Raw genomic sequence first — 27,254 nt, 5'->3', positions numbered from 1 at the left:
GGAGGGAGGGAGGGAGGGAGGGAGGGAGGGAGGAAGGAAGGAAGGAAGGAAGGAAGGAAGGAAGGAAGGAAGGAAGGAAGGAAGGAAGGAAATAAATAAATCCTAACTGTCCCCTAAGGCCCACCACTAAACAAAAAGATAGGATTTCTCTGTCATTCTGGCTTTCCTGGAGCTCGATCCTTGGAGCAGGCTGGCTTTGAACTCAGATATCTGCCTAACTCTTCCTCCCAAGTGTGGGATTAAAGGCATGTGCCACCACACCTAACAGTATGAAAATTTAAAACTAGAGCAGCTAGGCTGATTTGTTCGATCCCTCTCTGATAAGATCAATTATTAGTGAAAATCAGTAGGATCAATGCACTTGTTAAAAATTCCTGTTGCAAATCATACACTTGGGTGGCTAACAAGGCTTGCCTTTTAAAACAAAACCTACTCACTGTGTTTGCTTGTTATGTTCAGAGAAGGCCTCACTATATAGTCCCAGCTGTCCTAGAGCTTGCTATGTAGACCAGGATGAACTCCAGAGGTCCCCCTACCTCTCACTCTGGAGTGCTAGGATTAAAGGCACCCGCCACCAAGCAGAGCCAAACATTCAGTATTGATATTAAGAGTAGTTACTCTTGAAGATCTGATCAATGCTCTTAACTTTTTACATAAGACTGTGCACAATTCTACCTTAAATTCCTAAATTTACAATTTTCTGAGGCCTTTAACTATTAAACATACACTAAACAAACTAGACATTCTCTTGGTTGGGTTATGAAGATTTGTTATAGAAAAATGAAGGAACAAGAAGTATATAGAATAATAAAGAATTTGATGGTTTATTTTATTTCTTTCTACACTCACAATTACTTCTTGAGAGAATTTACAGAGTAGTTACAAAAACCACACTAGAAACAACTGAGGATTTTATTGAGAAGAGAGTGTAGGCATGAATGTAGCTAAGGGGATAGTGGACAAAGACCTATGTCTGCTTGAGTATAAAGTTGCAACGGCTACAGTGGCTTGCTTAGTATCAATCCACACCTTTTAGCTTTCTTAGAAAGTAACTCCAAATAGTTCTTGATAGCTTTAAGGTGTTTTTACACAATACCTTAATAAGAACACTAGTTCTATAACTACATAATTATGGACATACAACTCAGCCCATCTTTTTTTCTTCATTTTCAAAATACGAATTTCAGATTAAAAAAATAAAGATCTTACTTATCCTGACCTAAATCTTACTAAGAGTCCAATTCATTAAAACACAGCTTCAGAAAACAAGCCAAGGAAGGTAGATAAAACAAGTTGTTTTCTAAGCAGAGAATTCTGAGAGAAATTAATTTTCAGGATATAAAAAAAAAAGGTATACTGACATCTAATATACTATTCTCACATGACACTGCCATGATAAGTATTCTCAACATTAAAACTGGAAAAAACTGGCTGTGTTTAGAAACAAAGATGGCCTTTATGAAGAAAGTAAAACCCTCCAAAGAAAATTAATTTATACAATATTTTATGAAGAAAATGGATCTATTTCTCTAAAAAATTATTTCTCAAATATTTCCTGGAAAAATAGCTGCAAAGTATTTTGGGCTTTCACTACACTGCAAGCATCTATAACAGATGCAACAAAAATATTTAATGTCACTATCATATAGGATTTCACTTTCGCTTTTAAACTGCTTTGTTTAATACTACAGAGACAGGGGCTTGTGCTTTGTGAGACTGCAATGATTACATAATCAAGTAGTTAAAATTCTGAGTTTAACTTATATTTTATACTATTAATTACACAACGTGCTCATTTTGTTCATATAGTCATCTCAATACAACAACATCAGGTATAATACATAAAATCTAATCCATTAAGTCTTACCAATTTATGACCTGATGAGACACTCTTGTGGACAACATTCAGTCCTTAGAAGCTAGAATAACCCTCCAACCATGTGAGGGCATCACAACTTTTAAACTTTCGGCTTTCGATCATTATTATGTCACATTCCTCCTCCGATGCTGAATTCTAAAAAAAATTCTAGCAAAGAGTTTAAGTAAATAAGTGCTGTAATCAAATAGCCTTTAAAATCGTTTATAGCAAAGGTTCATGTTTTACCATGATCACACAACTGATATTTTTAGATGTAAAATAATTTGAAATACTTGATTTGATTAAAACTTAAAATTCCAACATGGAGTTCCAGGCCACCAGAATACTTGTCAGTGAAGAGTCAAATAGAAATGGAACCATTAGAGTTTAAGATCATGATCCAGAAATTCTGATTTAACACCATACAACCTGATATAGACAGTTTTTATTTAACACTACAGAATGCACTGAAGCACTACTCTCTAGCCCAAATCCATGGATGTTTCTAATCCAGTACAGTTGGCAAGATCATAAAAATCTGTATGGATTACTTCAACAAGACAGCATTCCATGTTTATTTCGACATCTGTCTGTCTATGCTCCCAATTTTTAAAGTAGACATGTTGGTAAGAACAAACTTCATCACATGCTTACAAAAATAGTATATCCTGAATCATTCAACAGTGGTCCTGGAAACTGGGGAAATATTTAAAAATGGCCAAAACTACTTTGTGAAGAGTATTTTCTTAAATTATTAAATTTTTTTTGCTAGAAAGTTTCTTGATGAGCATCTATTTCAATCCCTAAAGAATGACATCATTAAAAAAAAGACCCAAAAATGTCCTGCCTTGTAAGTCATATTTTTATTTTTAGTTGTCAGAGATCCACAGCAAAGGCAAAAGTTGTGGATACAATTTTACCTAAATAATACTTTAAATAAAATTATTTAATGGGTGGATAGTAGGGGCAAAGAGAAGGGAGAAAGAAAGAGACCCATTATTGAGGAAGATAAATATGTTCAAGACTCCAGACAGTCTTGGAAAAGAAGCTCCAGCTATCTGAGGTGTCTGACCTAAGTGTATGAGGTGCATTATGCTACCACAGGTTTTACCTTTGAACGGAACTTTTCTGTCACACGTGGCTATTTACAAATATAATCTTTCCAAATGTAATCTCACAACGCACTTGACTTCATTAAAATTATGTGAATTGGAATTTTTCCCCTGAACACATAAGCTTATAATGAAATCACCTGGTGAAGGCAAAAATCCATATTTATCCAAAGCTATGACTGCTTTATCAACTGTCACCAAATGTCTCTGAAAATTTTTAGTTATAATCCTAGTAATCAAAACACTCAGTATTTTAAAAGTGTCTAATTTTGATGATTTACTCTGTTATGGGAAAAATCTCACAAGAAGGTAAAATATATAGCCCTATTTAATAAGCTAAATGCTTCTTGAAATGTGTATTGATAGCATTGGAATTTGCTTATCTAGAAGGCTTGAATGAATTGGTCATTTAATGAGCAATCTGACTGACTTTTTGTTAAAGTCTGCTAACTACCATACAATATTACAGTAAGTGCCTAGGAAGGCTTTGGAAGACAGAATTAAACTGGCCATATATAAGGCAATTTCTGTTATTTTACTGATAAGTTTATAGGAAAAAATAAATACATATATATTATGCAAATATAATCTCAGAGTTTAAAAACTATGTTTAAGAAATGTAAAACTTCTATTTCAATTTTTTTCCTTTAGCACACATTTTAAAGAATTAGTTATTATATAGAACAGGGTAGTTTTTAAAGAGTTACTTCAAGTTAAGTTCCAAATGGTAGAAAAGTCTAAATCTAAAATAAATTAGCTGAAGTACTTATAAAGGTGAATAAAGATTAATCAGACGATCTTTGAAATTTTAACATTAGAATTCTTTTTATGTGTGTTTACCTAGAAGACTTTATCAACCATGATCTTACAATAGTTCTACTGTTAGGAAGAGAAATCTCACTTAACTGACAATGTGCTTTTTAAAGTTTCAAGTTAAGAACTAAGTTTATATTTACCACCACTTAGCTCAGTATTCTTTATGAAAAGTAAGACAGAAAAAAAAAATGAGTAGAGGGCACAGATGAATGGCTTAAAATTTCCAAATATTAATTTGAAAGTGATAGGACATAAGCTTGTTAAGATTTCCCAAATAACTTTTTGTGAAAAATCGCTTGACATACTAGGTGTTAAAGCCAGGACTTTCAATAGGTGAATGCTCTACCACTGACGGGCAAAACCCTAACCTTTTTGTCACTTGAATGAGTATCTTTAGAGTCAAACACAATTCCATGTTTAAGTATAAACCATATTTCTTTCAAAGTATTCTAAAAATCCTATATAACTTCCCATAAATATGTAGATATAATTTCATGGCTGTTCAAAGTTCCCTACACTTTTCACATAGTTTTTCCATAGATTATGTATTAGAAAGATAAACTTAAACATCTAAAATAAGCAATCAACCTAAATAGTCCTGTTAGAATAAAAGCAGAGAAGACCACATGTTCCCAGAAATTAACATAGAAACTACAACAAATGTTAGAACTGATCTAATATACTACGACACAGTAAAGAGCCTCTACATGCTGACATCTATTTTTTATTTCTGGGTCAACATGTATGCATGTGTTATATGTGTCAAGGAATAGATATGGAGACCAAAAGTTAACATCAAGTGTCTTCCTCAATCAGTTCTCTACCTTAGATTCTGGACTAGGGCCTTCTCATTGGCTGACCTGTAAAGGCCCATGGATCCTCTCCAGTGTTGGAATTGAACACGTGTGTGTTGCTCTTGCTGTTTTTTTTCTCCACCCCCTTCAAAACATGCATGCTGAGAATCAAACTAAGAACCCCAAGCTTGTGTGGCAAACATTAACCACTGAGTCATTTCCCTTGCCCATCCTCCTTCTATTTCTTTTTCAGTGATAAGGCTTGTGTCCAGAGCCTCATATATATTAGACACAACTCATCATTGACACTAAGTCAAATCACTCAGCCCTATATACATTTATAAATTTACAAAGGGTATAATAAAATAAAAAAATTGAAATTGGATAAAATGAAATAACTAAGTAAATGGAGGCCAGTTATATACTACTCAAGAATATGTAAAGAAATCCTCATACTTTCTTAATGGGAAACTACGTATTTAACTCTGAATTGCTGATTTTCTTTGAGACAGGGTTCTTCTGTGTAGCTCTGGTGGTCCTGGAAGTTGCTGACCACAAACTCAAGAGAGAACCATCAGCCTTTGCCTCCTGAATGCTGTTATTAAAGGCCCATGCCACCATGCCTGATACAATATATACTGATGAGTATATTACATACTTATATAAGTAAAAATAAGTAACTATGGACAATGACAGTCATACTACCTGCGCACATACTTTAATATATTGAGGATACCACTATTTCTCACTCAAATACTATAGAATTAAAAAGCCAAAAAAACCCCAAAACAACAACAAAATAGTAGAATCCTCCAAATCTTTTCATATTTATAATGAATTTTGAAGAGATAAACTGTCATAACAAAATATTATTTTAAGGCTATTTAGCAAAGGATTAATAAACACTGTAATTCTTTTCTTCTATTAAAATGTATTTCTTCTAAATAAAACAAATATTTTAGAAGTAGCCAACTAAAAGTCCAAACATAGAAGCTGATTTTTGGTAATCCACAGCATTTTATTTAAAAGTTCTCTTTATCGATCACCAAAACCAAAATATTCAACAATTTGTTTTAGCATGAGCATGTGTGTGCAGGCACATAAAGAACACTAGCTATAGTTTAAATCTCTCCCACTGCTCCAAATCTTAAAAAATAATTACAATTTCATCTGATATTTCTTCACAAAAGGCTTACAAACTGTGTATGAGTTTAAATATATTGAAGTATGAACCTAAACTTTAAACAGTTGATGAATATAATGAAAAAACAAAATAACAAAAGACACCCTGTTTGTTTTACTTTAGTAATTTTAGGGTGCATTTAAATTTTCTCTTATTCTGAGCCAGGCTAATAAAAGGCTTCTCTTAACAAGTATTTCCTAAAAAGTTCTAGATTTTGTAGAATAGGTTATTGAATTAATCTATAGTTTTCTGCTATTTAAAGCTCTGGTTCTCTGAGAACCTGAGTATTTAGTGAGAAATATATATAATACCTTCTTAATTCATCTAAAATTCCACACTGAACATAATTACCACGATCTCTCTAAGTAGGATGGATGATGATTTAGGTGGAGTACTTTAAACAACAAAGACAGGTAGTAAAGAAGAAACAAAACCATTTAGCCTGGTAAGTTGCTAAACTATTGCTGATTGTCAATTCTGAAGTCTTATCGATGTGCAGAAAACAGGTATCAGTATATCAAGTGTTCTAAATGAACTATAGAAAAACTAAAAGAAGAATCATCTAGGAACCAATGCAAAGAGTAGGCTTAAGACTATGGTTAAAACTCCAGCAAGCAGACAATCTAAGAGCAGACACAAACATTCTTTTCTTTTTTGTTAGGAAACAGTATTTCCAGAATGTTCCCATTTCTAAAACACCCTTTTCATACTATCTCTACTCTGGTCTCTAAATGTCAGGTGGTGCTGCTTAGGGCTCTGGTTTTACTCGTATCCTACTTATGTTGTTATTCTTACCCTAGCCTGCTCTTTGGGATCCTGGCCTCTTCTGCAGTTTGGACTTTACAGAAGAAAAAAAAAAAAAAACAAACCTCCTTTATCTTATTTCTCTATGTAGTTGCATACCTGTATCATTTCTAATGGTCTGTCAACTAATCCATAAAACAGCTAAAACCATAAACCTCATCAATATATGTATGCTTTTCTAAACTAATTCTTTTGCTAATGCAACCTATAATATAAGCATTTCCTCAGTCAACTGGGTTTTTGACACTCTGGAGTTCTTTGGGTGCTTAAAATCTATGAGCTGTAAAATTTTACTAATTGATTCCTACTTTCAGACAATCATATTTTTTCTCTGTTCAATCAAGCTCTTCTTCTCTGTTGCTTTTATATATGTAAGTCAAATCTAACTTCTTATTATACTAACCCACACAAATATATAATACTCATCTTCACACTGATCCACAATATTGTTTCTCTAACTGGAATGCTCCTTTTCCTCAGTTCTCTAACTCTGTAATAACAAACTCTTATCTACTTTTCAAATAAGAAAGCTGCCTTCTGAAGTAGCTTTGACCAATGGCTCCAACTCTCCTTGTGAAGTTGAAACTGCTTGCATACTATAAAGGAGCCATCATTTTCAATTATGTGGGTTATGTATCTGGTTATCTTTTCCCAGAGTTTTAACTGATTTCTTCATGAAGACAAAACACTCCAAGTGCTTATCCCTAAGGCAAATTTTTATAAGCAGTCTGATTTCCTCTCTTTTGTCTAAATGTTCTTTTCTCTAGCACTCCTTTATCTTCCTGATATGCCATTAAGAGATGGTAAAACTGTCTACTATAATTCCTACACTAAACTTTATCATAGGTAAAACCTCTTAATGGTGTTTGATTCCCAATGATTATTGAAACAGGTTTCTAAACTAATTCTGAAAACAAAAACAAACAAACAAACAAACAAACAGGTAGACCAAAGAAATCTAAGAATGAGCACAATTTTTAAAAGGTAATCAAAATTTAGTATCACTAAAATGCTAGTATGTGAGGATAACACAGAAACTTGACTTCACAGTATATTACCTCCTACCTAGAAAGCTAATGATATAAGCTACACTATTATGAACAGAGCTTAAGAAAGGGTTGGATTATTTTGGGGCTATAGTATCATTCTCTTCATATTTGTAGATACTTTCACCAACTGGCCCTGAGGACTCTGCAAAACTGACAAATAAGGAACACAAACTATAATGGTACCTACGAGATGATGAAAAGGAAGGGTTCAATTTAAGTACATAAGCAAGAAAAACACTAGACACCTCAGAAAAGATGATCTGAAAATAGACAAAGGCAAACTGACTATTTTAAAAGTCTCTCAAATTGCTAATTCTAACTTAAATACTGGTAAATTAATATGTAATAGCGTATCAGTTATTCCTAGTTTGACTGTTAAGACTTGACAAATTGATAGTATCAGGAAGAAAAAGGTCTCAGTCCTTAAAATTGGGTGTAACATGGACATTCTGCAAGCATGGACCTTCAGATATTCTGGGACAATTACTTAAGGCTAGCTTGAAAGTTGGCTTTAAAAGCTATCCCCAGGACTAGAGAGATGGCTCAATGGTTAAGAGCTCTTTCAGTTATTCCAGAGGACCCAAGTTTGGTTACTAGCATCCATGATAGCTCACAACCATCTTTACTCCAGATCCAAATATGATGTCCTTTTCTGGCCTCCGTACCTACACACAAAGGGCATAGCTCTGCCAATGCAAATAAATCTGTAAAAGGTTACCTCTACTCAATATCATTCCAAGATTTCAGAAACAGAAGCCTGAAAAATGGTATCAGGCAACAAGGATAGGAAAATTTATGCTTCAAAATATGTAAATAACATAGATCATATAAAGGATGTATGGCCTCCTAAATTAGTGTTTCTCAATGTGTATATGTGATCCCTTTGGGGAGGGGGTCACATATCAGATATCTTGCATATCAGGTATTTACTGTTATGATTCATAACAGTAGTAAAATTAGTTATGGAGTTAGCAACAAAATAGTTTTATGGTTGGGGTCTCTACAATAGGAAGAATTGTATTAAAGGGCCATAGCATTAGGAAGGTTGAGAACCACTGTCTTAAATCTTTGAATGGTTCTACTTAACAATTGAATTAATTACCTTTGTAAAACATTTACCTAGCAAATTGTAAAAAAGAAAAGAAAACAAAAGGAAAGGAAAGGAAAGGAAAGGAAAGGAAAGGAAAGGACAGGACAAAGTTTCTAATTTACAGTAGTCCAAAATTAGGCTTTTTGGTGAGGTCCAAAACCAAAAGTTGTAATTACTATTTTAAACCTAGTATTACAAAAAAACTTTGACCCATCTGTTATGAATAAATAGAACCACAATGCTTTCTCAGTGTCCCTTAACAAGCCTATAGGGATGTGCCAAACAAAATTGTATACACTGGTCTCTATTTTTGTTTAGAACTAATAAAGCTGGTCATTTTCCACTTTGTCTTGTATGTGTATGTGTGCACGTATGTGTATAATTACTCTATTACTGAGCCATATCTCCAGCCCACATTTAATTTTTTTTTTCATATAAAAAGTTAAAAGGAACTATTCTCCAGTTTCCATTGTGTTTTACCTTGGTACCAATCAGTCCAGCTTACAGAGAAGACTATCTACAATATTAAGCTCTGATTATATTGGCAACAGTACAAATATCCACTAAACTTCTTTAGTTCTAGATAACACGCTCCAAAAAGAGAAAATACATATTGGGGTACTAGGGTGTGTGTGTGTGTGTGTGTGTGTGTGTGTGTGTGTGTGTGTAGACCAGAGGTCAACATCAGGTGTTTTACTCTATCCCATCTATTTCAAGACAAGGCCTCTCACTGAATCTTCATCATACTAACTGGCTATATTGGAAAGACCAACAAGCCAGTAAGATCCTGGGAGTGTTCTGTTTCCACAATTCTAGTGTATGGCTTGCTACATCTGCCTTTTCCCAGCTCAGAAATAATTTTTTAACCAATAAGAAACGATACAGATGCAGCAACTTGCCTCACTTCTGGTATGTTAAAAGGATTTGGTATCTATTAAAAAGAACAAGTAAGTATTTCATTGTTAACAAATTATGAGCAAGTAACTTCTATGGCTGTCTTATAATGAAACCTAAAAGACCATTTTGATATTAGATCTAAATTATTGAAAATAAAGATCAAACCTCTCTCGAAAATACAGCATTCATACTGACATGACAGCTTATGAAACAGATATTACAAATAATTAAACTACATTTAAAGCTACTTTTATTATATTCCAACAGTGTACTATATTTCTTTTGAATTCAGGAAAAGTATAAGGTTCACCTCAAGTACTATTTGAGTGACTAAAACTTCATGGTATAGTATAGTATTTCATACTATAATCTATTTATATATTTATTTATAATACTTTATACTATTAGAGCAAAACTAATAAAAACCCGATTATACATAAACACAGTACTACAAATTTTAAAACTTTCTCTTAAAAATTATTTAAAATGATTTTTGGTTAAGTAAGGAACAAATCATCTACAAGATACTTTGTTTAGAAAATAGCTTTAGAGTTATACACACAAATAAATCAAGCCTAAAAATTAAAAGGTTTACCATTTCCCATTAAGCCAATGCAGACCATGTCTTAATATGACATGTACATGCACTTAGCAACTCTCTTTTCTAATGAAAGAGAGAGAGTTGAGTCTATGAGTGTCATCCAAAAATATGCCAGAAAACACAAAAGCGTTGCCAGGCAGAGTCAAAAGAATCTAACAAGCTTTGTGGGAATTTAAAACAAAACAAGATAAAACAAAAACCACCGTGCTCAACTCCTATTAATTAAATACTGAATGATAGATTGCTAATAAATATTCAGCCCAATAACTGAACAAAGCATAAACTATTTAAAAATGTGTTAAGCAGAAAGATAAACCAAAGTATCTTTTGCCAAAAGTGAAATCAAGTTTTCTTTTGTTTAAGTGAAACATAAAACCTAAACAGTATCTCTGTTTTAAAAAAAACAAACAAACTTGTTTTGAGGGCTTACAAATTGTACAGATCTATGAAATTCTAATAAGCAAACTTCACGACAATTTCTTGTCAAAATTAATGGCATTTTGTTATTCAGGTCTTGTCCCTCCTCCAGTTTTTTAGTTTGCAATAGTATTGTGTGTGTGTGTGTGTTTGTGTGTTATAAATCCTATAAAGCACAAAAATTAAGACAAATTTAACAGAAAAAATGTTTTGTATTAAGATATATTAAGTGACTATTTCAAGACAAAGATGTAAATCCTTAAAAAAGATAGATATAATATGAACAGGATGCAGTAAAATAAAAAGCACATTTACACTTTATAGTCTTTTGGTTTATTTTGCTGCTTTGTCCCATGCTAGATACCATGTAATTCACCCCCCTTTAAAATAGCAAAGATCAGTTTTATGCAAAGCAATTCATGCATACACTGTTGCATGTATGCATTCCATATCAAGTAATCATACCTATCCCAGAGGCTCTTTGATTCCTGAAACGTGTTCAAATGGAACGCTTGGTAGAAAGCAGTTGAAGGATTCCTGTGAGATCCAAGAATCAAATGGAAATGAAGTTGAAAACGTACAGTATAATCAGAACTTACAAAAAAATGGAAGATTTTAGATTCCTACACAGTGTAACCACTTAAACTTGAAAAAGGAAAAAGAAAATGATTATCGTTTAAAACAGTACTTTGGAGACAGACAGACAGACACACGCTCCAGAACCCACAGTAATTCAGGATCAAAGTTCTAAAAGAAAGAATAGCAGATAAAGTTAAATAATAATATTCAATTGTGTGTGTGTGTGTGTGTGTGTGTGTGTATATATATATATATATCTCCATCCATGTGACCAGTAGTTCAGAGCCTATCAACACCAAGTTGTATCAGATGCCTTAACAACAGTCTATGATTTTAGCTGTTAAGTTGTTCTCTAGTAGTGTAAGTAGTGTATACAGATACAACACTAAGCTATAGCTTTCTAGGATTTGTTAAAAGAAAGAACAGTTAATGATAAATAATGTAAAATCCTTCCTGGTTTGCTCATGATATATTTCCACTTTAAGATTATTTGTGTGCAGTTTCTCTGGGTTAGTATGTATATGGGGGGGAGGTAGGAGAGTGTCCTAATCTCAAAACCTATCAACTATATCACTTATCTCTACTATCCTTAGGGCCAACACAACAGAACTGTAAGTAACTGATGAGCTAATGCAGGCAAACTCCAATATGTACAACTGACTATGATAGGAATAGTTTCTCAAGGAGCTAAACTTTTAAGAAACGTATTTTTCCTAACAGTTTTCAGTCATTAAGCATAATTCTAATATCTTCTTCACCATCTACCTGTACTTTATGGGAGTTAACAAGTACCTGTTACATCACTTTAAAAATCCCTGACTTGGAGCTAAAGAGGGCCCCTCTAGTTGAGAGCACATTAAGTGCTGTTGCTAAGGGCCCAAGTTTAACTACCAGGATCCTCTCATAACTGCATGGAACTACCAACTCCATGGAATCTTATGCCGAATCAATCACCCACCAACTCACTCACTCAATCTTTCTTCTGAGTCCACAAGAAAACAAAAAACAACTTTGATCCATGCTTTAGTAAAAGAATAGCAGCTAACAACATGCTTGCTATATACCAGACACTATTCACACTACTTTACACACGTATTGACTCAATTTCCACAACAATCCTACCTAACAGGCCTAAGATTTACTGTTTCTATCTCACTGATCAGAAATGGATCACACAAAAGTTAACTTCCCAAATATCAGAGGAGGTAGCAATCAATCTGGCTTTCAGTTCCTATCACAGATGTCAGTTGTGTCACAATTCACTGTTAACTCCAGTTCTAGGAGATCCAACACCCTCTTGTGGCCTACGTGGGCACTGGCAGGCACACAGTATACATTCACATACACATTCATATACACATAAACGAAAATTTAAAACAGAACAAAAAACCTTAGAACTATTTACAAAGTTGTCTGCATTAGCAATCTATCAATGATCATCAAACTAAAAACAAAATCGTGACTTCAAAACCAGAACTGTGTCAAACTGTATGCTATATACATTAACTTTTTAGAAAACTGTTTAGCTCTTAACCAACAGGTACCCCTTTTCAATAAACCAGAAAAGGCACACTGATACTGGATAACAGAGAATAACCAAGTAGTTGTTGGATTATTTAGGACTCTTAATGTAGTTCTTACTGCTTTCCCTACTCTCTTAATTTCCTTTCTATTCCTTGAATCCTTTCATCAGAAGCACAGATTAGATCTTCCAACAAGAAAATTTAAGAGGATTCCAACATTTTCCAACTTTTGTTAAGCTACTTCCCCCCCCCCCCCGCCCACTGTGCTTCAAAATCAAGTCAGCTAAGTAAGATAGAAAGCAAATGATCTGAAAACCTAATTTGGCTCCTCCTACCACCAACTAAATCAGGTCTGCCCAGAACCATGAGAACTGGTTTGTTATTCCTTATATTTTGTTTAGAAACCTCAACTTTAATGAAATAACTCTAAGAAGATGGCAGAGGGAGAAGAAAATAACTTTGAAGCTAGTGCCTAATTTGGAATTAAAGCTTCTTTATAAAGAGTATTTGAAATTAAATCTACTCAGAGAGATGACATTAAAAAACAAACAAACAAACAAAAAAACCAAAAAACACTTCAGATATGTTGACTTTGGAAATACCTATATTTAATTGGAAGCAAGTTCACCCCCTAAGCAAATTGGTGTGAAATAAAGTCACATAACTTATGTTATAAAATGCTACCATTTTTCAATGTAATATTTCTTATAAATCAAATATAAAATTAAAAAAATTATCTACAGTTAACAGTAAACATTAGGGTATGAAAAGGTTCTATGAAATAAAGTACAACAAGGGGAGGAAAGGGTAGATTTTTATCAGTGGTTTTGAAAAATGCTTCATTTAAAGACTGCAATAAATTCAATATAAACTACTTCTCATTCTTCTAAGAATTGCTTTATCACCCCTCAATAGTAGTAGCTTATATTCACTTCAAGTAAGTTGTTAGAAAACTAGTTTCGAATGTAATTTCTTGCAGAAGAGAATATATAGTCAAAAATGCACAAACGTTTAATAGCATTTCAGTTACATCTCTGTGCATTAATTCTCATTTAGCATTTAAATAATCTTATTAATAGAGCTTTCCTTATGCCCTTAGTCCCCCTCAATTTTTATGTCATTTCAAAGTAATTGTTTAATTGTGCCTGTGCCCATTGGTATTTACAATGGCTTTTTCTTTTCTCTAGTCCCTGGCTTCATACACTAGTCTGTCGCTTTAATTTCCCAGTTCATGAAAACAGTATGTCAGAAAGTGACAAAATACATATAACAAATATCCACTTGCTTTAGCAAGATATGCTATTTGTAAGTTAACTGTAGTAGGGAAAAGAAACACACATATGCGTATCCCACATCTAAAAGCCATTAAGTTGGTGAAGCTTAAAATATGTCAAAACTCAACCTTCAAGATTACGTAGAAACCAACCAAACAAACAAAAAATCAATAAGGGCCATTCCAATCTTACAAGTGGATTAAGCAATTATAAATATCCTTCAGGTCAAAACATAACCAATTATTGTGGTTACTGTAACTTTGCTTTCTTCCCATTCATTTTTTGCTAAGTAATAAAGCAAAGGAATACTGGCTTCTGAGTGTCATTCCTAAGTGTTCATGTTTTCTTAATCCATAAAAGAGAATAAAACACTTGTTTACAGGTTGTTGAAGAGACCAAATAAGATTATGTTTATATAGGGCTTGACACAATTTTAATTTTATGTTGTACAAAACGCAACTTTTGATACAGAATCTTAACATTCATCAAGTGTTTCATCATCATCATCAAGGTAATGTTGAAGCAAAAAGAGTAATTTAAAATTTAGAGTTAGGTGCATGAAAACTATTTAGTATATTTGCCAGGTAACAGCTCTGACTTTTGGGCTTCAGCAACGCCCCCACCCCAAACCCCCATAAGTTTTATCACATTTTAACATATAATACAATAATCACTGAAATAAATACTGAAGTAAGCTGTAAGAGAAACACTAATTTAGCAATAAAAGTTTCAAAAAATACTTTTAAATAGCAACTGGAAAGTAAGAATCTAAATTTACTATGGTATTAAGCCCTTCACTCTTCTTGTCAATTAATCAAGTATGACAGTTTCACTCTTCAATTTCATTTCACAAGCTGCTACTTCTCTGAGCTTAGCAAATCACCTCTTATCAGTGATCTAATATGAATGGCCTTTTAAATTAAAACTCAGTTCAAGAGTTAGACTCAGAACATGTATAAATATTGGGTTGATTCTGAAGACAGAAAACTGGGTGGCTGGAGAACAGAGGTAAGAAGTTTTTGATTTATCCTGGTTTAGATATTTTAAGTTCTGAACTAGAAATATACATACATATATACATACATACATACATACATACTCAAAGACAATGTCTAAACAGAAGTCAGCCTGTATTAAGAAATCACATTTCTTAAACCATTCCCCACTAGCATGTACTATTTATTCCATCAACACCTAACGCACGTATCATAGATAATCTAATCATATAGGATGCCACCTTAGAAGAAATAGAATCTCATTTCTGTACCCTAATGTTTACAACTTGGAGAATACAACAAAAACTGAATGACTGGTATATTGTTCCTTTAGCTATTTATTTTGCATTCAATATACTTCTGAAGTATTTGGGTAAACAAGCTCCATTTTCTTCCAACCAACCAACCAACCAGCCATACAATGGTAATAGCAAAAAAAAAAAAGTGGTGGAGGATTTTGACAAAAGGTTCTTCCCAATTTCTTCTTTAATGGGCTCAATAGAACTAGATAAAACCTTAAAATACGACTACGACCCAAATTCTAACTTTACAAATGGAGGGGGATAAAAGCTGAGGGGAATTAAATGACTTGATCTATTAAATCAGCAAAGTAGTTGAAGAATCAAGATTAGAACACAATTTGCTATAACTCTTACTACATCATGACTAAAGCAGTATTCTCCTTTCCATGGACATCAGCAGGCACACACACATGCAGGTAAAACACCTTTCCCTATCAGTCTTATACTTGTATATCAAAACTGAAGACTTTGAAAAAGTATACTATTTCAAGGGATAATCTGTAGTGGAGATGCTAATATTTACTCCAATTTCTTATGTTATAGGCTACCCACATAAAATTTAATGTTAGGCCAGCAATTCTCAACTTGTGGGGTACCAAATGACTCTTTCACTGGGTCACATATCAGATATCCTGCATATCAGATATTTATATTACCATTCGTAACAGTAGCAAAATTACAGCTATGAAGAAGCAAAGAAAATAATTCTATGGTTGGAGGTCACAAGGAACTGTAATAAAGAGTCCCAGAATTAAGACTGAGATCTCCAAGGCAGGTATCCTCATTTTCCACATAAAGAAGCAGAAATTACACAGGGCTTAAAGTCCAATATCCCAAATATACAGCAACAGATTTTAACTCAATCGTCTGGAGTCATGGTCATTCATATGTTAATACACAAACATATTATTGATTGTATTTAACCAAAAGAAAACCCTTTTTCATTTTTGCCTGTTTCCATGGCAGAGGTAAACTATAAAAAGGATTTGTTTGGTGTAATACACATAACTTCCAAAACGGTAAAACTATAACTCTCTTTAAAAACTAACGGGCCTTAAAATTTGCTTTTTTTTTTTTTTTTTTTTTTAAAAAAAAGCTTTATTTATTATATGTAATTACACACATAGCTGTCTTCAGACACTCCAGAAGAGGGCGTCAGGTCTTGTTACAAATGGTTATGAGCCACCATGTGGTTGCTGGGATTTGTTGTTTTTTTTTTTTTCAAAGATTTATTTATTTATTATATGTAAGTACACTGTAGCTGTCTTCAGACACTCCAGAAGAGGGAGTCAGATCTTGTTACAGATGGTTATGAGCCACCATGTGGTTGTTGGGATTTGAACTCTGGACCTTCAGAAGAGCAGTCGGGTGCTCTTACCCACTGAGCCATCTCACCAGCCCCGGTTGCTGGGATTTGAACTCAAGACCTTTGGAAGAGCAGTCGGGTGCTCTTACCCACTGAGCCATCTCACCAGCCCTAAAATTTGCTTTTAAAATCCTTTATTACATATTAAACCTTTTACCTGTTAATAAAAAGTAACTGCCTAAAACGTTCAAAATAGATTTAAAGTATTCCAATGTTCTTTATAACTGATATATTTGCCAGAAAAAGCTTATCTTCTAAAGAGTAAAACTCCAACCAAATTTTAGTGAATACCTATGAACAAGGAGACTGTCCATAATTTAAACAATCAAATTTTACTTGCTTGCCTTGCCTAGTCTAACAAATAGTAAATACTAGGTAGATAGCAATAAAATCAGTAACTTGCATGTGCATGCGCACACGCGCGCGCGCGCACACACACACACACACACAGACAGACAGACAAGTTTGTTTGATTTGGAGTTTTGAACTTGAAATTTGAAATTGAATTTGAGAGGGGAGGGGACTGGAGAAATGGTTCAGTAGTTTAGAGCAAATGCTGCTCTTACAGAGTGGCTTTGACTCCCAGCACCCACATGGCAGCCCATACCACCTGTTACTCTAGTTCCAAGGGACTTGGTATCTTCTTCTGGTCTCCACTGGTATCAGTGAACACACGTGATACACATACATACATGCATTCAAATAATTCATACAAATAAAATAAAATGAAGCTAATTTTCATTTGAAAAATTCAGAGCAACATACATGAAGCCAACTTATGTATCTTCAATATTATCATTCAAGTTTGAACTATACACATTAAAGTGTATTTTATTAATGCCATAATATTAATGGTAAATCTTCATGGGAGGCATATAATTTTGATTTTTGAGATGGTGTTTCACCACGTAGTCCTGGCTAGTCTCACTATGTTACACCAGGCTGGCCTTGGAATTCCAGTCTGCCTCTGCCTCCCAAGAAGGCAACTTTTTTTTTTTTTTTTTTTTTTTTAAAGCAATGCTAGACTAAGAACATACAAATATTGAATAATTAGTATGTCTTTGATTTGCTATGGGAAAGATAAATGATTTATGTATGCACATTTTTTGTACATGTACCTCATCAGGACTGTGCTATCTAAAATAATTTTAAACTAGTTGAATATCAAAAAAACCAAAAACAAAACAAAAAAAACCCTACAGGCTTAAAGGTTTTTCCAATTCATGAGTTTTGCTGTGTAACATCCCACAAACAATACTAATAATTAAAATTTTTAATTTTTTTAAAAAATCTGGTATTCTTTTGCGTAAGAATCAAGGGGTCAACATTTAGACTACATTTAACAAGACAGACTGGCTTTTATAAAGCCCCTTCTCCTTATATTAAAGGGTAATTAGTAAATAGTATCTAAATGGTCTAAAACAATTATCCAAAAGTAAAAAGTTATAAAAGGGCCGGTGAGATGGCTCAGTGGGTAAGAGCACCCGACTGCTCTTCCAAAGGTCCGGAGTTCAAATCCCAGCAACCACATGGTGGCTCAAAACCATCCGTAACAAGATCTGACTCCCTCTTCTGGAGTATCTGAAGACAGTTACAGTGTACTTACATATAATAAATAAATAAATCTTAAAAAAAAAAAAGTTATAAAAACCAGACTGTTAGTCCATCCTCATTATTGAAAAGTTCACTTCTTCTAAGACCAAACTGGATGTTACTCTATTATATTTTCTTTCATCTTAGTTATTTGCCATCACTCAATATAATACTTTCCTACACCTAAGTTCAGGCCGTCATGGGAAATGAAAAATTAAAACCTCTTTTTTACTTTCCTCACATCCACTTCCTCTATCAAGAAAACTGAGGGTGAGAGCATTTGCTTACAATGTCTCATCAGAGGACATCTGCATCTAACCTTTTGTGAAAAAAAAGATAAATTCCACTCCAAAGTATTACAACCAAATGCTTAATCCCAGTGTCATACAAATGAATGTTGTCAGAGCCTTAAAGAACAGACTGATGGTGTATTTATTCTCAGAGATACATATCATCTATTTCTAATACTATGTAAAATTATTTCTCACAAAGGTGATTTAGTATATTTATGATTCCATACCCTTCCTTTCACCTACCTGAAAAAAGCCTGTACTAAAATAGTTTCCTGGAATGTGTATCATCCATATACATATAAGCATGTATTTTCTTTAAAATAATAAACATTTGGCCCATAGTAACTATTTCTCAATTTAAAAAAGATATGTTCCCAAGAATATAAAAGGTCAAGATCCTACTGATAAAGCTGTAGGAATTTCAGCTTCTTTGGAAAATCTGTAAATTCAGATATATTTTATTTACATCTATGTTTACAACTAATGTATATTTTAACAACTAGATATTTCTAATGACTGTTCCACTATCAGTTTTTATACAAAATACAATGTTATATACACATCTAATTTTATACTTCGACTACCAACCAACTCCTGGGTAGGAATACATTCCCAAAGTCTTAGCTTGGCATAAGACAGTATCTTGTTGGTGATTTACTCAATTGTAAAGCTGGAAAAGCAAAATTACCTCCATGATGCAATCAATTAAAAAAAAAAAAGTTAAGGTCCAAACAAATTCAAATAAGAAGCATTCATATTTTTAAATTTATTCACAGGAAGATCAAGGAGACCTTTCTGTAACAGCTCTTAAAAGGGGGTCAATACATTTTACACCAAGACAAGAGGATGGTGTTGTTCCTGGTATATATTTAAATAAATCCTCACTTAAACTTTAAGTTAAAAAAGAGAGAAGTCCATTAAATGTATGTGAAATCCATTAAGTAAATATATATGGACAAATTTGTTACAGCACATACCAACACGTGCTAGACAACATTACTAGACATTAGCAAACTATTCAAATTAAGCTAACAATACTAAGTAACATGTCACTAAGGGATCCTTACAATAATCAGGTTTTCAACTGTCAGTTAGACAGTTGACAGTTCACAATTATAGCCATTCATGAGTTCCTGGAATGCTACCTTCTGAGTTCACACTGGTCAGTTATTTATGGAAAACAATCTGTACTGTGCTCTATTTAGGGCCAGTGATAGTTTACATCTCCTCTCATTTACAGTAAAGGAGACTGTTAAATGTACAGGCAGTTTAAGCAAAGTTTGTAATGTTCACTATAAAAGTGGCTACATAACTCTTACCAATCATCATTATAATCACCAGTTTATACAAATTCAGTGTGAGAAGTCTTAATGTGTAGCCATACATTTTTCTAATCAAAATGGCTGGAAAAACCTCACTACTTGATTACTTAATAATATAAGAGAAAACAGACAATGATAAGGACTCCAAATTAGCCTTTATATGGAACCAAACCGTGGTAAGACTTCCAATGTAGGAACCTAAAACCCACCTTTTGTTAACTTCCCATCTTTCATTTTGTTTAAAAACAAAAGAACTAAAACCCGTTTACTAAATTTGGAATTTTAACAACAAAAAGAGTATTTACAAGTATTTCCTTAGGATCTAAGTGTGTTAACCTATTCAGAAAGTTTAAGACATTTATTTCTCAAGAACTCTTCAATTTATATTTTATTTGAAGTATTATAAATGATACTGCAGATTTTAAGAAAGTTAACCTCAAATTATATTAAAAGTAATGTTTCTAGTTAGTATTGTTTCTATTAAGTTATTCATCTGGGTAATTTAAACATGTGCCTGGAAAACTGATAGCCCCATGTGTAAACTTTAGAATGCCCTCTTTACACAGACTTTCCTTTAAAACAAACAAGTAAACAAAACCAAACCCTATTTCTAATGAATGGATTCATTCCTTCACCAGGTGTGTTGGTCTAGTGACAAAACATCAAGTGTGTAAGATTACATCTTGGAAACTAGCATGTTAAAAAAACAACTGAAAAGCCGATAATATGCAATGCAGAATTTAAGACTGGGGTAAAGTGGCACATTTAAAATGGTACTACACACAATCAAACCCTTGAAAAGGATCAACTGATGCAAGAACAATGACACAGCACTATCTGGAGTCAAAACATTCATATTTGGAAATAAGATTTCTGAGATTACTATCTTTTCCTACAGTAAGGAAAAATGTATGCATCTGTACAAATACTCAACAGGAATATGTTTCAGAGTTTCCATTTGTCAACAGATTTCTGTTTCAATAATATATTTTATCCTTTTAAGTTCTGAAGACTAACTATAGATGTTGTAAACTGTAAAGTGTGGGAAGAGGAAAGATGTACTTTCCATTCATAGTCATAGGTTTTATGTGTAAAAGAAGAGATTGGGGGAAAAAATCATAATTGAAGACAGACAGGACAGTGTATAGATCAAAGAGGGCAAGTAAAAGATAACTTACTGACTTAGAAAATATAGGCTGCTGCTAGCTAGAAAAGATAAGGTACTATTGACCACCATCAAAGGTGAAAGGTAAACTCCACCTTCCTGTTATATGTGGCCCTACCCTTGAAAATAGGAGCAACTAGAGAACAGAGGGGGTTTTGTTGTTGTTGTTTTGAGTTGCTTATGAAGTCAGTTTTCTTTTCTTTTTTTTTTTTTTTTAACTTTGTAATCCCACTTATATTAAATGTTTCAGTGACAGGCTGGCTGACTAGCACACTTATCAACACTGAGTTCTCAAGTGCAACAGATTTCCCACAACTTGACTACAAAAATCATGAATTCTGAATCACAAAAAACAGTGATGAATGAATTCCAGTCAGCATTTTTAAACTAGCAGAAATATATATAAAATAAAACAAGGATAACTGGAAGTAAAAAGTTAAGGGTGTGTGAGTTTAAAATATGGAAGAGAAGCTTTATTACTTCATGGTAGTCTTCTACATAACTAATGATTCTAGATCATACCAAATTTTGATCCTTTTAGCTCCTAAAATTAACCTCTCTCAAAAACATACAATGTAAGAAGATACCCAACTCTTTCCCTGTAATTTTTAATGTAGTGTTAAACTGTAATTAAGTTTTTAACAAGGTTGGAATTATGTAATGTCAAAGGTCTATGTGACAGCTCCTAAAAAACAAACCAAAAAACCCCCTACAATTCCTAAGTAGGCCACAACTAAACACCACTGCTATTCAATAGTGAAGCAATGCACTAAATTTTACCTATACTATTAAAAAAGCATTCCTTACAACTCTAGAGGGAGTTGGCTACAGACATTTCAAAACTATAGTTTTTACTACTGTTTAAGCATTTCACACCTCCCTTTCCTACACTAAAGACTAAATAGGAGAACATCTATTTTCCCAGTACTTTTTCTTTGCTTTTTCCTATTTTGCTTAAACAAAAATAGTATCTTTGAGAAGTTACTGGGAATTCTCATGACCCCCTTTCTATTAAAAGATTGACTTAGGGATAGTCAAAGCTAGACTTATCATTCTCTCCAGTCTTCCAAATACACTGATGGAGACTGCTTCTATTCCATCACTTTCTGGTTTTCAGACTTAAGAGTTCAAAATTAACTCAAGCAAAACTACCATAAACACTCAAAACTACCTTAGAAAGGGACCCTCTTTCTTATTGAAGGGTGGGGGCAATACCAGCTCTCATCTTTAAACTGTTAAGCTGAAATATATCAATCACGTTGAATAACTATCCATTTAATTGCTTAAAAAAAACAAAAACAAAACAACAACAACAAAAATCCCGTGACTTTTGTCTCCTTACTTCAAAACTTTGAATTGATTTTTACCAAGTTTAAGTTTTAAAAATAAAGACCTTAAGTGGAAACTCCCAAAACTGTATCCTAAGATATTTGGGCCAAGCAACTCTACCAGATATTCAAAATAAAAATGTACATACCTGTCTTCATCACCATCAACAGGAATAGCTATGCTGAATACAGAGGTGGCCAGACTGTTCATAGGTGTTAACTGAAGAGGGTTTGCCAGGGCATCTGCAACTGGAGGCTTCACAACAGGCTTATTTTCAGCAATGAGAGAAAGTGGTGCTTGAGGTAGGGGTTCTGATTTTCTTCTAGTATCGTCAACTTGCCCGACTAAAGGCTGGGTTTGAGTCTGAAACTGGCTTAGGTCAGACTGTGGTAGACTTGTTGGTGCACTGTGTGTGCCTTGAGCTAAGGGTGGACCAACTTGCTGGATGACGCTGCTGCTCCTGCTGACTGGTGTATGGCTGCTCAGCTGCTGAGACTGGCCCAGAGGTGCGGGTACATTTGGCATAGTAACAGAAGTGGTGGGCACACTAGGCACGCTTGGAACGGGTACCGCTGCAGGCACGTTTGGAACTCCGGGCACCACGGTGTGAGGACCACCAGGCACGGCTGGCAGCTGACCACTGCCACCCATCTGCTGCGGAGGCTGCACGGGCTGGGGCTGCCCAACCCCAGTAAGCCCGGAGCCTGGCTGCACCACGCCTCCTAGAGCAGCTGGGGCCACTCCGGCCGGCTGACAAGGAGCGGCCTGGCCTACAGGAACCGGACCCGGGGCCACAGCTTCACTGGGCTGGGCGGAGGCGCCCATCATCTGGGCACCCAAGGAGGAGACGCTCTGGCCGGACCCCAGAGGAAAGCTGGCCGCGGAAGCAGAGGTGGCGCTAGCGCCGGTAGACAAGGGCTGCGCAGGGCTTGGCGGCTGCAGGGCCACGTGCGGCGGCAGGTACTCACTCTGGCCCGAAGGCTGCACCGGCAACAAATGCCCCGGTGGTATCTGAGGCTGGGGATAGGCGAACTGCTGCGACAACGAGGAGCCGCCGGGAGGGCCGGGCTGAGCCGCCAGGGCCACAGGCTGCGCCAGGTTGACATTCGGCTGCTGAGACGGCTGCAGCCCCTGACCGACGGGCCCGGGGAGGGGGCCGCCGGCCACGGCTCCCTGGAGCTGGGTTGGCTGAACGGCTGCCGTCATTGGCTGCGGCCCGGTCGCCGCTCCGGGGAACGGCGGCAGCGACGCCGAACTTGGAGCCACAGCCCCACCTACGGGCGGCGGAGGCTGCGGCTGCCCGACGCTGAAACCCTGCGGCTGGGCGAGAGTGGGCTGGCTCATTTTCTCCGACGGGGGTAGCTGTGACACAGCAGTCAAGGAGCTGTCAGTTCCCGAGTCCAGCCCGTGCGCCCCCTGCATGGAGGCCACCACCACCACCACCGACCCTCCGGTGGCGCCCAAGCCGCTGTCCCGCTCCGCAGTCTGCTCCAAAGTGTTGCTGTGTCTAATGCAGTCCCCGGACCTGGTGAGGACGCTGCTGTCTGAATCCCGCTCGTAGTATTCCATACACGTCCATCGGCCGCGCCGGTACGGCTCCCCGCTCCCGTGGTCTAGCTTGATCACGCGGAAACGCGAACTACAAGTGGCAGGGGGCTGAGATGGAGTCGAACTACTCGGCCCAGGAGTGGACACCGAAGCGGCGGCCGCCGCCAGGGTCTGGGCGAGTGCCCCCGCCACGCTCCGGGCCGACACGCCGCCGCCACCGCCACCGTTGGCGGGCGCAGCCGTGGCGGCTGCCAGCTGCCCGTCCAGGATGAGGTTCGGGGACACGGTCCCGGGAGTTTCCGCATCCCCGACATTGTTGAGCGTCTCTTCCGAGGAGCTGCGCTCGCACACCTCCTCCGGGCCGTAATCCGTGGCCCGGGAAACGTCGAAGATCTCGGAGGACACGTCCTCCGTGCGCGACTCGTCCGGGTCGTCCAGGCTCTCGGTGTCCTCGGTGATGCTGGTGGCCACCTGGGCCGTGGTGACACTGGTGATCTGGAAGCAGCTCTTCTTCTTGGCCGGCATCTTAGACATGGTGGAAGGAGTCTGGAGGGCAGAGGCTCCTCTGGGACCCCGCCGGAAACCGAGAAGGGGACGAGCACGGGCCCCCAAAGACAAAGTCCGAGTTCGCGCCTGGGTCTACGGCCCACGCCGCCAAGTCACGGGCTGCTCTGGGCGCCGGCGTCTCGGCGCGACATCCTCCTCCTTCCTCTCTCACCTCCCGCGGCAGGGACGCCTCAATTCAACTCGTCAGCGACCTCCCGAGCGTGGTCCAGGGGCGGGCCGGCTGCTCCCACAGCTCAGCCGCCGCGGTCAGTCCAGCCCGGCGCTCGGCGCGGTCAGCAGGCCCGGCTGGGGGTGGAGCGCAGGGCGCAGGAGGCGGCGGCGGCGTGAGGGGCGGTTCTGCCCCGCTCGGGCTCTCCTGGCCGGGTCCCGCGGCTGCTCCCGCGCGGCGACGCGGACGAAGAAGGCGGAGCGCCGAGACCGGGGACCGACGCTTCCCGACCGACGGGGCTGGAGGTCCGCGGCGGGAGGCAGCCCTCCGTCCCCGGGCTCTAGCCCGAGCGCAGTCCGGGGGCCATGCCGGCGGTGGCGGCGGAAGCCCGCTCGGGGGCGGGGAAGGCCGGCAGTCTGGCCTCCCTCAGGGAGCCACCCGCGGCGGCGGCGGCGGCGGGCCCGGCCTCCTCGCGGCTCTGAGGCGCGTGAGGGGCGGCGGCGGCGACTGAAGGAACGGCAAGCGAGCGGAGGTGCTGGGCGGCGTGAGGGGAACCGGTGGCGGCGCCTTCCGCTTCTCCTCGGCGCGGCCGGCTCGGAGACTCCGGGAAAAAAAAAAACCACACGCACACACACACACACAAAAAAAAAAAACCCAAAAAGAAAAACAGAAATTCAAACTGCTGAAGCAGCGGCTGCAGCTCCCTCCACTCGACCAAGATGGGGCTGAAATGGCCGCGCCAGGGATGCTGGGAGGAGCAGCAGCCCCGCAGCCGCTGCCGCCGCAGACTAAAATGCCGCCGCTGCCGCAGCCACCGCCAGCGCCGCAGCCGCCGCCGTGCCGTGACGCGCCGGCGTCGTGACGTCAGCGCCCCGCCCCCTCCGGTTTCCTGCGGCTTCGCGTGGAGGCTGAGGGAGGGGGGGTTCGTGGGCGGGGCCGAGGGGGGGTAGAGAAAAGGGAGCGGGTTCTTTATTTAAGATTTTTCTTTAAAATTTAAATTTCCACGCTGCAGGTTCATTAAGGAAAGGGGAAGCCAGAGGCCGGTTTTAATTTGCAAGCCTGGAGCATCGCGCGGCTTAGGGCCGGCGTGTGGCGCTGATCCTGGATGACTGGAGGTCATGTGCTGGGTCTAATGGTTAGCATAGTCTTAGTGGAACCTGGGCGCCAGGGGAGAAAAGTAGGGCGAGCCAGCTGCCGAAGAGGTGTATAGCTGGAGAAAGCGAACCGGGTTAAAAGTCCTGAAAGTATATGTTAGCTGGGATAGTGGGAGAAGTGAGGTTTAAGAGAAACGAGGGTGATTAACACAGAACATGAAGCCAGACTGAGTTAGAAAGATGTTCAGACAGAAATTCTGTCTATAAAAAGCGGCGGCGACAGCGATGATTACTTGCCCAAAGTGAAGTCGTTTTCGAAAAAGATTAGGAGTTAATAATATATTCCGAATTTTCACTTGCTGTGGTTCTAGGCTGGAAGAGTTCATTTGAACTTTTGGGACGCTGAGCATGAAATCTTATAGGTTCCAACGTTGAAAAGCCTACTGTGTTAAATAAGTGTAGCTCTTTTGATTGTTCTAAGGCTCTTGTTAGAGCCATGTTTCTACTTGGTTTGCTTTGAATCATGCACAATAAGAGAATACCTTTTTATTCCTCTACTAAGTCAGACAGCTGCTCTGAAAGTGCCACTGAATTTTCTATCTTGTTGCTCTTTCCCAAGCAAAATCGAGTCTTTTTGTTATTGTTGTTGTTATAAGACCTGTTGTAGCCTAGGCTACTTACTTAAACCAAAGTGGCCTTGAACTTGTAGTGAGCTTCCTGCCTCTGCCTCCCAAGTGCTGGCAAGCGTCTTCTCCACATGGGGAGGGTAAGGACGTTATTTTAAACACTGACTACTCTTGAACTTGACATATGAAAACAACTCTCATTTAGCTAAAATCTGAGAAGTTTTGCTGGAAATCAAGATGTCAGATTTGTTGCAGCTTTTAGAGATCATATCAGGCTGATTCGTTTAAAGTAGTTTACTCAGTTCTCTAATCTTTAAAGAACTCTTTGGCCAGGAGTGGTGGTATATGCCTTTAATCCCAGCACTCTGGAGGCAGAGGCAGGAGGATTTCTGAGTTCGAGGCCAGCCTGGTCTACAAAGTTGAGTTCCAGGACAGCCAGGGCTATACAGACAAACCCTGTCTCGAAAAACCAAAAAAAAAAAAAAAAAAAAAAAAGAACTCTGATCCAAAACCGGATTGAAAATTAAAATGTACACAGAATGCTTTTTAAGTATTTAGCTGTAATGTATGGAGATAGATATTTTAAACTCAATAGAAACTGTCCTTCAAACACAAGTGACAGAGGTCAGTAGATAAACCAATACCTCACAGTAACATCCCTGTTTCTTGAGGGGGCAGAAAAAAAAAAAAGAAAAAAAGTGTTACATGCTGGTTTTATTGTGGCTGAGATAGCTGAGGGAATGCTTCATTTCTAAATCTATAATTTCAGTAATTTTTCAAGACAGTAGAAATAATTGGCTTGTTAATCCAATGTGAATTTATAAGAGATTATTTTAATGTTGATGTTAAAATTGATTATCAGTGGGTATTGTTGACCTTACAAGTTTCAGAAAAATAAAAACCATATGC

General features: G+C 37.6%; 1 protein-coding gene across 3 annotated transcripts in view; it reads right to left on the bottom strand.

The window, feature by feature from the left end:
* Tsc22d2 (TSC22 domain family member 2) overlaps positions 1 to 25,392 on the bottom strand; it is a 53,043-nt gene extending 27,651 nt beyond the window's left edge. Inside the window, exons 1-2 of one of the 3 annotated variants that reach the window (XM_021196355.2) lie at positions 22,511 to 25,389; positions 11,087 to 11,158 (exon numbers count right to left, since the gene is read on the bottom strand). In XM_021196355.2, coding sequence (XP_021052014.1) covers positions 11,087 to 11,158; positions 22,511 to 24,444 — 2,006 coding nt within the window. In that variant the 5' untranslated portion in view covers positions 24,445 to 25,389. Of the gene's footprint in view, positions 1 to 1,902; positions 2,027 to 11,086; positions 11,159 to 22,510 lie in introns of those variants that run through there. The other 2 variants (XM_029537197.1, XM_021196356.2) reach the window with 2 other exon arrangements.
* Positions 25,393 to 27,254: the final 1,862 nt, after the last annotated feature.

The sequence above is a fragment of the Mus pahari genome, chromosome 4 (assembly GCF_900095145.1).
Source record: "Mus pahari chromosome 4, PAHARI_EIJ_v1.1, whole genome shotgun sequence".
In the NCBI taxonomy this organism is placed as follows: Eukaryota; Metazoa; Chordata; class Mammalia; order Rodentia; family Muridae; genus Mus; species Mus pahari.
This window is presented reverse-complemented; position numbering and strand designations above follow the sequence as displayed.